At 42.5% G+C, this 12916-nt stretch overlaps 1 protein-coding gene across 1 annotated transcript in view; it reads right to left on the minus strand.

Moving 5' to 3' along the window:
* Positions 1–4926: 4926 nt before the first annotated feature.
* LOC145395704 (aldo-keto reductase family 1 member A1-like) overlaps positions 4927–12916 on the minus strand; it is a 70756-nt gene continuing 62766 nt past the window's right edge. Inside the window, exons 4-9 of the mRNA XM_080269247.1 lie at positions 8155–8241; positions 7417–7533; positions 6894–7000; positions 6075–6273; positions 5329–5432; positions 4927–4957 (exon numbers count right to left, since the gene is read on the minus strand). Of these exons, the coding sequence (XP_080125373.1) occupies positions 4927–4957; positions 5329–5432; positions 6075–6273; positions 6894–7000; positions 7417–7533; positions 8155–8241 (645 nt within the window). The remainder of the gene's footprint in view (positions 4958–5328; positions 5433–6074; positions 6274–6893; positions 7001–7416; positions 7534–8154; positions 8242–12916) is intronic.

Genomic DNA, 12916 nt, shown 5'->3' on the forward strand with positions numbered 1-12916 from the left:
CTAAGCAAGTTTCCTGCCGGACATCTTTCCTGACTAATCAAAGAGGAAAAAACAGCAATTTTCTCTTGTTCATCTGTAATGTGCCTTTTTACGAAGATCAGTTCGCATTGATTAACCAGTGAAATGACATCAATGCGATCTTTTTCTGTGCCAGAGAATTTCGGGGCAGTTTTATCTTCATGATAAACGTATATCTTAGTTTGATCCGTTGTATTCATCTTCACTGGTTGCTTTGTTAATTTAACTTGGACTTGTTTATCGTTGTGTGAGGGAATAGTGGAATAGGTTTTCCCTGAACGATGAACTCTGTCAAGTATATTTTCATAGGTATGCAAGGCAGAGACTAAGTCCTCACTCGCTACATCAAAGGGGATTTGCCAATCATCATTATCATCTAGAACTGAGGTATTAGTTTCTTTATCTTTAGTTTACGGTGATTTCTGTAGGGTGGGTGGGTTGCCCTGGTGCTCTCCTAATTGTGTATCTGCAGTGGGTGCTAACTGTGTATCATCTGTTACTAACGCAGGTGGAGGTGAAAATATTCCTGTTATATCACTCAGCTAAAAAGAATTCATATTGCTAAGGTATGGTGTTATGAAATACGTCTTTAATTTATGTCCTAACTAAATAGATGAGTAAATGAGTTTTAATGAATGATAGATAGTGAGTATATAAGTGTATATATAAAAATAAGTAAAGGAGGTGATTTTACCTAATTTAAGCACTGAGAAGAAATGAGTAAGTATAATTACACCCACTTGATACAGATGGTCACTCAGAGAGGCGAGTTGAAAGCAGCTGTCAATCTCGGAAGATAAATGCAGAGTTGAATGAAGATCTCCTCTCGATAATTCTAGGGCTGTGTTGATGGACGATATTACTCAGGAAATCCCATGGCCTGATGAAGGTAGTGGTTAACAGCTGTACTCACAGGCAAACCTCAAGATAGAACGTCGAATTCCCACTCAATACTGTGAAAATAAGTGAGTATGAGTAGGAGCTATGTGAATAATGAGTAACGAGTAGTGGGTGAGAAGTGCCTGGTGTTAGTCGCACGTTGATTGGCGTGATGTCGTCTCAGCAAACACGCATGATGACGTCGTCTCAGTAGATACACATGGTGACGTCGGCTTCTCACACTGGTAGGTGTGGTGGGTAACTCAGTAGCAATGAGTAACCTGAGTGAGGAAAGGTGAGTGAGATGCATTATAAATGTGGTTGTGGTATTTTGCTGCATCGTCTTGACCTGTATGAGCAGTGGAGGTAGGGGGGCGGTAGGAGAGAGAATGTTGGGGTTCTAATGCTTGTTGCTTTGTCCTTGCTTTTTGTTTACTTGTTTTGTTTTTTATTCTTCTTGCTGCTGCTTGAAGTTGTGTGAAGAAGATTATAGAGTTGTCTTGTAGACTTGTTATTTGTAGTTAATTGTAGGGCTTGTTGATCCTCACTCGTAACTCGTCATTGTTACTGTATGCTCGTAGGCTCGTAGACTCGTAGGCTCATAGACTCGTAGAATCATAAACTTGTAGACTCGTTCTTCTTACTGTATTCTCGCTTGTGGTTACTTGATCGTAGAATTGTAGTAATGTAGAATCAGCTGTAGAACTGGAGCTGATCTTGGTTACAGTTTCACCTGCTTTTGTAGAGATGGTGGTTCATAGGTGTAGAGTCGATCGTTACTGTGCTTCCACCATTTATTATTGGAACTTCGTAGCCACCATTTATATATATATGTAACTCTTTAGTCTTGTAATAGGTGAGTCTTGAGTTTTGATTGAAGTTATTTTGGTAATTGAAGAGCAGGAGGAGTTAAAGATGAATACAGGGAGTTGATCTTGATTTATTATCTTCAAAGAAAGTCTAAGTTGAGCAGCGTGTGTATTACTCAGTGACTTAATTTACTGACTAAGTCTAGTCGGACCCTTCTTCTTATTTTATCTCTCCACTACCTGCTGGTTCAATGGCTTGCCCCTTTCTGAGCTCTGATTGCTACATTCTCGTTTAGCAGGGGTCGTGTCACGTGTGCTATACTGTCGTGGAAACATCTAGAACACTGTATGTCTGTGTGTATGTACAGCTTCCGGTGCACGACCAGCATTCCTTCACTTTAAGAGTTGCAATCTAATTTCCTTTTGCTTGATTCTCGCTGATACACTACCTATCTCACACCTTGGCTTGATGCTTCTCTCTATCTATCTCTCTATCTATCTGTCTATTTATCTATGAGTTGTATTATTATAATATGGAGTCCTGACACTACTACTACTACTACTACTACTACTACTAATAATAATAATAATAATAATACTGCTGCGATTACTACTACAGTAATATGGGGAACTTCTTAGCACAGCTGTATGCATGAAAGATTATTTGTTGACAATCTAACTTACAGTCCCCGACGATGAGACAATTCAACTGCAGTGCCACTTCCCCTCCACAGTGGGGGACGATGCACGTATCCTACATCTCGCCATGATATTTGCTTGGTTTCTCTTGTTAGAGGGAGGATGACCTATGTTTAGATGAACACAGTCTCCTGTCTGGATTTCCTACTTCCTATGATCTCCGGTCTTTCAAAAGCAGTGTGTCCCGGCATCTTGAAATGAACGGATCTTGAATTTGGCTATCTTTTTCATTGTTTTTGTTTTTTTTCTTGGAAGGAACGGTTTGCGGGCTCCTGGCCTCTGGTTCCTTCTTCCTTGCATAAAAAAAAAAATCCCACAGCTCGCCATATTTGCATGGTTTCTCTTGTCAGAGAGAGAATCACCTACCTATGTTTAGATGAACTGCAGTTACCTGTGGCCATCTGTGTGCTCGGGGAGACTTCTGCACAGCCGAGGGCAACACATCACTGGCACCGCATCTGTATAGGCACAATAGCTGACAGGCACTGCAGGGTAGCCAAATTCAAAACCACGAATACCGCTTAACTTGCTCTTAAAAAAGTTAGAATCTCTTGAAAAACAAAAATATCCAGAAAACCTATGGAAAAAAAATCTCTAGAATATATATATCAAACTATGAAAATCTGAATAATCCTGCTAGATTTATTGCTGCCAAACATTAAAAATTATCACTAAACGGAAGTGACTATATCTGGATCCAGCAGAAATACACTAAATAGGTAAGTGAAATAAAAATGATTGCTTGGAGCTGCCAAATCGAAAGGCGCTAAAATGACGCTAATCGTTCAGAGATTCATAAATAGACAAAAAGAAAGTTCAGATCACCAGCGTATATTTAGAGTATTAATAAAATTCCTAAATTTCATACGTCACTTGAAATAAATATGTTGCTAAAAGGAGGAAGCAAAGATAGAATAATGAAGAACTAGCACCAAACCATACATTGGCTACACGGCATTAAAACCGGCGTTAAAGTGGTTTTTGTGATGAAGCGGCTTGGTGATGAAACAGTTTAGTGTTAAAGCACAGGAAGGGTCAGTGTCAGTGGGAGGTCCTTAAACTATCCATGTCATGAAACCAAATGTCTAACCTGATAGGAGTTGAGAAGGATGGAAAGGCCGGAGGAAACATGGAAATATCAAGAAGAGGAGTAGGGCAGAAGAGAAGAAGAGGACAATAAGGAGAGAAAGACTGGAGACAAAAAGGCCCCTTTTAGTCGTCTCTAACGACAGGCAGTGATGCTGGGCAAGTAGGCCATTCTTTTTCCCCTCTCTCCAGGGGGGTTGCTAAAAGAAATTGAGCATTCCTAAGAGCAAAACCGCTAAGATGGCAACACCCTTACCACGTCTATTTATACTGCTATGACAGCCGTTCTTGCCTTGACGAAAGTTTGAGTCAAAGCAAGGTCGTGTGTTGGCTGGCTGGTGGATCTCTCACACCATAGAGCCAGGGATGAGACACGCAAACATTATGATCCATTACTTTCCTGTGGTCGACGGGTGTGCTCGACCACACTGACCAGTTTTAAGCAACAACAACGGAGAACGATTTTGTTAGGATTAGGATAGATATTCAGAGCTGCAAGAGGGTCAGATAGAGCCCTCATTAACCCTTTCAATACAAGACTTTCCCCTAAGATGAAAATAATCGTCTGTACACAACAGGAATGAAAAGTAAATGGCGTCATCGCAGAGAAGAGGTTAATAGAAAATCATCTGGCGGTGCAAATCATTCTCTCTCTCTCTCTCTCTCTCTCTCTCTCTCTCTCTCTCTCTCTCTCTCTCTCTCTCTCTCTCTCTCTCTCTCTCTCTCTCTCTTTGTCCTTAATAAAATTGTCTACCAATGTGGAAAAAATAAAACAATATTTTTTTTTTTTAACTTTTATTCTGCAGTTCAGTTCCCTCTAATTCATCCTTCTAAATCATGTGAGGCATCCTAACACCTCTTCCTTACCGATTAGTTTGCATATTACACCATAACATTTTATTGGGTGCTACTTACATAGTCTTAATATCTACATAGCTTCCTTCGGCAACACACAAGAAAGCAGAAAAGTGTAATGTTCAAAATAAATCGCCAATGGAGAGGTTTTACGTACCTCATTCAGAAATGGACGGTATTATATTCCACCTTATTACATGTGTGGGCTGCTGGAGAGGGACGCCGTCTCGTGGTGGCACTGATATAGCCGGGAGGGGGAGCTGCCTGCTATAGATATACTGTACGTCCCCCACCTCCCTCATTATCCCCAGATAGAAGGATGGCTGATAGTGGGAGAAACTCAGATTCAGCCTGCAGTCCACCGCGTGCATGTCCAGGAATGGATTGGATAACAACAACAACAACAACCTCAGCTTCTTTTTCCAACCTCTTCTACTCTTCTAGTCTTCAGCATGTGTGTGTGTGTGTGTGTGTGTGTGTGTGTGTGTGTGTGTGCGTGTGTGTGTGTGTGTGTGTGTGTGTGTGTGTGTGTGTGTGTGTGTGTGTGTGTGTGTGTGTGTGTGTGTGCGCTCAAGTCACGCTAGTGGGGAAACTCCGGGTGGTCACGTACCCTGCAAATAAAATGAAAAAATCAAAATATATATCACCATCTTCAACAACCTTACTCTTATTTTCACTTTAAGATGCAAAACATAGAAAGATAAGAGAAGAGGAAAACAGGAGGGTAGGCAAATACAGTTAGAGGTAGGTAGGTAGGTAGGGTGGTGGATAGGTAGGTAGGCATGTGGGAAGGGAGCGATGTGGGTAAGGAACGAAGAAAAAATAGTCTGAAAGGTAGGTAAGGTAAGTGAGAGGGAAGTAGGCAGGTAGGTGGGTAGGTAAGTAAGGAGGTAGGCAAGGAAGAAAGAAGGAGGTAAAAATAAACGAAAAAATAGGGGAAATATACAGAGAGGGAAGTGAGACAGTAGACATAACAACTAACCTTTGGTAATACGCGTAGTTCGGTCCGAATCTTCGTCCTGCCTCGCCTTTGTCCCTAGTCTTCAGCGCCTCCATCTCCGTCTCCGTCAGTTTGAACCCCCATATCTGAAGGGACCGGGCGGGAGAAATATTGTCTTCTTAGTACTGGTATTACTTGGCTTCTTTCAATCTAACTTGGCCTAAAACTGACATCTCTCGCCTCACTATATCGACTCATCAGAGCATCCATGTCCTCTCTGTTAGCTAGAACCACAACGAACATTATATTTTTAATAGTATTTTAGATTATTATGGTATTTTCACTTTAACTTTGGACTAAAATTGACCTCTCTCCACCTTGAACGCTGAGTTGTAGCAATAGATTAACACTTTATTACGGCGCTAGTCACGAGGAAGTGCAATAGCCAGTTGAAACCCCAGATCTGCTATGTCCAGATGGAAAAAATTTGACATGCATTCTTTTGATTATTCATTGTAACCTGGAGGGTATTTTCCTGTTGCAACTTAATTCCCGTATCTCAGTGGCAGAATACGACAATACTATGGCTCAGCATCTGTTCCATCTGTCCTTCCTATCACGACAGCCCACCATCTTTTCTGTCTACTATATCCAGACATCTCAATCCCGTAGGGGGGGCCATAAACTAATCGCAGCCATGTCGCCCAGTCCCCTGCCAGTTCGTTCCCATCTTTCCATCTTATCACTACGGCTCAGTATCTTTTCCATCTACCCATCATATTACTAACATCATTATTCTGTGCTATGCGTGTAGGGTTGGCTGACTTAGGAATGGTGGCGATGTTCTGCTGGACGAGGAAGCGAAGCAGGACCTGAGCTGGTGTGATGGAGTGACTTTCAGCCACCAGGCGTACCACAGGGTCCTCCAGCACCCACCCACACCCGCCGTCACCGTCACAGGGGCAGCTGCCTGATTTGCATCCAGTGCTGTTCCAGAGAAAGAGGGAGAATTCAGGTGGCCTCGTTTTGACGGCAAGGAGGCTATAATTATTGTACATTATTTTTATCAATGTATTATTATCTTTCTTTTTGTATTAGGCCATGACCTCCACTGTTTTAAATTATGTGCGTCCACATATCTTGATCACTGACGCATTTTGTTCTCGGCTTCCTTATTCATTGTATTTGCTTGAGTTTAAAATGGATATTTTTTGCTGGCTTTGTTTTGGATTTTTTCTATTTTACACGAAAAAAAAGTCAAACTAAAATTACTGCTCAGGAAAAATCTAATGAAATTCGAATGTAACGGGGTGTATAGAAGCCCACATAGCCCACAGTCACGTTGGGTACAGACATGAGCAGAAGTTAGTTGACAGTCAAAAAACAAAGTATCCATGCTTCTCGTACTCTTGTTGTCTGCTGTAAACCGACATCCCATAGAAATAGTTCCATTCCCCCAGCCAGCGGAGACGTGGCACCAAACTTTTGCTGATACCTTTACCTATATCGCCATAGTGGACTCCTATTGTACAGGATTAATTTGTTGTTTCCTTATGCCTTCATACTGATACATTCATTGAGAGAGAGAGAGAGAGAGAGGTACTCACTTAAACCTGCCAGGGGAGCCGAAGGGGGCGTAGGCGGTGATGACAATGTTCTGCCGACGACAATACTCCTGTACCTGAGGCTGCTGGAGGTACACGTTCAGCTCAACCTGTAGGTATACACAGGTAAGTATGCACACACACACACACACACACACACACACACACACACACACACACACACACACACATGGACATAATTCAGTGAAGGAAACCCATTGCAGTTCCTATAGTGCACTCACTCTAAACTGGAAATTATCCCAAACCTCTTTCAGCTCAGCTGGTGGCCAAGTATAGTCACATGTAAGGGTAGACCACTGGTAACCAAGGAGACTGATGTCTGCCTCATAACACAGTCCTGGAACATCATGCATATACTAATCATCTCTATCTCATTCCTAACCTCATTCCGAACTTATTGACTACCATGCGGGTGTGATAGTGACCCAGTTCTCTCAGATGAAAACAAAGGGAGTATAGAGAGTGTAATGGGCCTCTCCTCGGCGTCCAAGGATTGTAACATCACCTGCAGCACCGCCGGCAGGATGGTGGCGTTGGCTATGACCTTCCTCAATTGTTTGATGTTGAAGTTGGACACGCCGATGTTCTTGGCCAAACCCGCCTTCGCCACCTTCTCCATCTCCTGCAGGCGATTAGAGGACATCATCATCATCATCATCATCGTCATCACTGTCATCATCATCATCATCATCGTCATCACTGTCATCATCATCATCATCCCCGTCGTCGTCACTATCTTATATCCTTTATCATTATCATGATTCTTCATCATCATCCTCACCGTCATCGTCATTCATCATATATTTATTATCCATCATTCGGCCATCAGCCATTCATAATTCATACATCATTATCATCATCATCATCATCATCATCGTCAGTGTCATTCATCATATATTTATTATCCATCATTCAGTCATCATTCGATCATAATTCAGCCATTACCATCATCATCATTATCATCATCATCATCATTATCATCATCATCATTATCATCGTCATCATCATCATCATCATCATCACAACCCCCCTTCCCCTAAAGATAAAAGTGACGTAGGGTGCTGAAGGCAAGAGAATATTGAGCAGTGGTGTGAAAATGAATCGCCCAGGGAGAGGTGTACGGAATCTTACACTTCAGTATCCTCTTGTATGTTTCTGATGCAAAGTATACCGATATAATAAACAAACAAGATAATCAAGAAATAAATTGCAAAGGGAGAATTGTTAAGGGATCTTCACTAACTTTCCACACACTGATGATGTCCGTAGCGTCGTCCAGGCACGGGTACCCTTGGTCGTCACGGGGGAATACGTCTGTGTCGTTTTTGGCCTGAGAGAGAGAGAGAGAGAGAGAGAGATTATATATCTTTTTCTTTGGTACCTGAAAAACATCATGATAATTATATAGCTGCCATATTAGAATAGTTATTACACTACAACTGATAATACTTAAACTCATAACGTTGTTCTACCACCAAAGTATGATGTTCATCCTATAAGAGGCCTCTTGTGTAAAAAAAAAATAATAATAATAAATAAAATCTCATTTACTTGGCTGTCTGTAATTAGAACCTGCGCTTCGGTAATGTGAAAAATGAACGTGTTTTAGGTGACTGAGTATGCACTGCCTCACTTGTACTTTAAAAAAAAAATTCCATATGTATATTATACATATTCATATATCCATTAGCATGGCACTCAAGTATTACACCGGTTCTCTCTCTCTCTCTCTCTCTCTCTCTCTCTCTCTCTCTCTCTCTCTCTCTCTCTCTCTCTCTCTCTCTCTCTCTCTTAGGTTCATTAATTACCGTTTTGTACGAGCCCTACAGCTCGGTCAAATGTTGTCGCTCTTAAGAGCACAATAGTTTCACCTTCATGCCGCTGATGTCACTAAATCCATGCTTTTGCTGGCTTCAGAAAGATTTCATGGTCTCCACTTCAGGGGAAATTAAAGAGGAACGAAGTTTTGCCAAAATTTTTAATATACGGTAAGTGACTGATTATGCTACAGTTGGCATCAAAAGTCCTGTCGCCTCTCGTTTTTCCCCCACCGACTTTGAAAATCAGTGTGGTGAATCTACAGCAACCGTCACTGATGTCTTCACTTGGCCACAAAACAATGCCAACAACGTTGTTTGCATCGGATTAGCAATACGGAGATGTCAGGGTCCATAGAGAGAGAGGTAGGAGAGGCGACAGGACTATTAATGCTTACTATCCTGTACATTGGATATCTCTCCTATGCAAGTTGCATTGAAAATAAAAAGGCAAAGTAACACACAAGAGTAAACGTAGCATCTATTCCTTACCAGTACATCATTCACACGCCAGAGCTAAGGCCACGTCCACACTAAATGCTTGCTGGTGCGGGCTCGAATTTTGAAATTGAAACAGTTTATTGACCAATATATTTGTCAAAAGGATGAGGATACATGTTGTCTATCCTCATCCTGTACCGCGTTGGTCTCTCAGGAGGGATTTACTTGAATTAGCTTATAATGATGAAGTAATACACAACCTCTTATTAACTAACATGTATTTAACTCCCCCCTGCGCTATTTCTTATCAACTCGATTACCTTCCCTAAGTCCTTTTTTTTTTTTACTTTTTTTTTAAATATTAAGTTGAATTTTGGTCATCAGATTAAGTGTTTTTGAGTTTGAACTCTTTATCACCCTCGTCTTTTTGTAATTTACGCCTCTTGGGTGGGTGTGAGGGTGGTGATAAGTCACCAGCACCGTGAGAGGTAGACGGGCATGAATCCGCCATTGATGGGCTACAAACGAAAACTGAATTGCCAATTATGCGATATTTGGCAGATGGGGTGGGCAGGGATTGGCAACAGCTCTGATACGGTAGAGGGAGACTCAACGTTCCCATGGAAACCACTGATGCTTCCTTGTGCTTGAGATATGCCGCACAGACCCATCGCCTCATATGAGGCAATCAGCGCAGCCAGGGGTGGTCTGCGTATCTGGTTTACTAAATATGTGGTACTTGGCAACTGTGGCATGGCAGGGTAATACATCAGCTCTGATGGCATAGAGGGAGAGTCAACATTCACAGGGAAACCACTGCTTCCTCTTGTTTGGAATTATGATGTGGAGATCCATCACCTCGTATGAGGTGATCAGTGCTGCCAGAGGTGCAATGCATATATCGCATATGAGGTGATGCGCGGCGGTGGTTAATATCTATCTATCTATCTATCTATCTATTGCCAGATGCCTCAATCCCGTTTGGGGTGGCCACAAACAAATCGCCTCCAAGTTGCCCTGTCCCCCGCCATTTCACTCCCCTGCTCCCAACTCACACCCCCCTCTCTCATATACCTCTCCATCCCATCCCTCCATCTCATCCTCGGCCTCCCCCTCCCTCTCTCCCCCTCCACCTCACTCACATACACTCTCTTCGTCAGTCTTTCACCCTCCATCCTCTCCACATGGCCAAACCACCTCAGTGTGTTCCTCATAACGCTTCCTATCACATCCACTTCAACACCACAACGCTCCTTTATATCCTCATTCGTCAGCCTGTCTCTCCATGTGACTCCACAGGCTCCTCTTAAATAACTCATTTCCACGGCTCTCACTCTTGACTTGTGTCCTTCCAACAACGTCCAAGCTTCACTTCCGTACGTTAGAGTTGGTATCACAATACTGTCATGTAGTAACTTTTTCACTTCCATACTCACTTCCCTGTTTCTTATCACTGCTTTCAAAGAACCAGCAACCTTTCTTCCCTGCTGTACCCTTTCAAGCACTTCACCCTCCAAACCTCCATCCTTACTCATCACACTACCGAAGTACTTAAACGTACTCACATTTTCCAATTCCTCACCATCCAACCTCACTGTACATTCACTGACTTCACCTCTCTCAAAGACCATCACTTTACTCTTCCCTACATTCACCTTTAGATTCCGTTTCTTACACACTCTCTCAAACTCATCCACCAAGCCTTGCAGCTCCCCTTCGTCTTCACTCAACAACACAGTATCATCTGCAAACAACAGTACAGGGAGTTTCCAAACACTATCCTCTCTCACCAGGGCCACTCCAACATCCACTACCTTACCTTGTACCTCTTTTATTACCCCATCCATGTACAGATTGAACAGCCATGGAGACATGACACATCCCTGTTTCAACCCAACCTTCAAAGAGAAAAATTCACTTACTTCACCATCCACACGCACTGCAGCCTTCGCACCATCGTACATACTCTTCACAGCATTCAACAACTTCCCATCTACTCCATATATTCTTAACACTTTCCACAATCCTTGTCTATCCACCCTGTCATATGCTTTCTCCAAATCCATGAAAGCCGCATACAACTTCTTTCCCTTCTCTAGAAACTTTTCCACTAAAGATCTGAGAATGAATATCTGATCTACACAACCTCTTCCCTTCCTAAAGCCTCCCTGTTCTTCTCCAACTAATTTCTCTGTTCTTTCTCTAACTCTGTCAATAAGTATCCTACAATACACTTTTCCTATTATACTAAGAAGACAAATGCCCCTATGATTACCACACACTTCTTTTTCCCCTTTTCCTTTGTACAAGGGAATAATTATACCTGACTTCCAATCCTCCGGGACTCTACCTTCCTCCCAGGCCAAACTGCACATCTTCCACATCCATTCTACTACTATCTCTCCCCCATGCTTCAGCATTTCATCACACACTCCATCAATTCCTGGGTCTTTCCCTGATTTAACTTTCTTCATTGCTTCCACAACTTCTATCCTACTGATTTCTTCCTGTCTTCTCACCTCCCTCCTTCTCCCAGCCATTCCCCAGCCACTTATACTCGCATTACTTCCATCCTCTATGTTCAACAATTCCTTAAAGTGTTCTCTCCATCTGCTCACTTTTTCTCCCTTCTCCACTAGTAATCTACCATTTTTATCTTTCACTCCCCTGCTAACTTCACTTCCACCCTGTCTTACTCTTTTCACCTCTTTCCAGAACATTTTCTTACAGTCCCTCCACTTTACACTCAAATTTCTTCCAAATTCCTCATCCACTCTCTTCTTACTCTCTCTTACTAATCTTTTCACCTCTCTCTTTCTTCCTACATATAACTCTCTCTTCCGCCTCTCAACCTCTTCCACCCCCCTATTTCTCATCCATTCATTGTATGCTTTCTTCTTTTGTGCCACAGCCTGTTTCACCTCTTCAGTCCACCACGCTGTTCCTTGCACCCCCATCCGTCTTCTCTTCCTTCCACACACCACATCACATGCTGCACATATTTCTTCTGTAAATATCCTACACACACCTTCCACGTCTCTCATCTGCTACAATTCATATTTTCCCAATCGTTCCTCCACTTCTCTCTTATACTCTGCCTTTTTCTCATCCTCTTGTAACCTTTCCACTCTCCTTGCAACTACTCCTTCCTCTCGTCTTTCCCTTCTTCTATTCCTCCAACTTACTTGAACTTTAATTCTGGCCATCACCAAGTAGTGGTCAGAAAGTCCACTCCCCCAGGCTCTATAAGCTCTTGCATCCATTACACATCTTCGCATCCTTTCATCCACACACACATAATCAATCGTTGCCTTCCTTTCATTCAGTTCACCACCCACCCTTCTCATCACTCGCCATGTATACCTGTGGATCATTTTATGCCTGAAGAGGGTATTGGCTATCACCAACCCCCTCCCAGCACAGATGTCCACTAACGCACTGCCATTCTCATCTATCTCAGCAGGCACATCCCACTCACCAACTATTCCATCCACCTTCACATTCCCAACTTTACCATTCATATCACCAATCAAAAACACTCTCTCATTCCTTCCAAACTTTTCCATGCACACTTCTACATTTGTCCAGAACTCTTCTCTCACTCTTCTAGCACGATCTTGCGTTGGCGCATACACACACACAATCGCCCACATTTGTATTCCAACTTTCAACTTTACCCACACAATCCCTGACTCAACTGATCCATACTGTTTTATGCTCCTCTTCCATCTTTTACTCACAACTATA

This window comes from Coenobita brevimanus, chromosome 33, assembly GCF_032717465.1.
Source record: "Coenobita brevimanus isolate Jiangsu-jjx chromosome 33, ASM3271746v2, whole genome shotgun sequence".
NCBI classification, from domain to species: domain Eukaryota; kingdom Metazoa; phylum Arthropoda; class Malacostraca; order Decapoda; family Coenobitidae; genus Coenobita; species Coenobita brevimanus.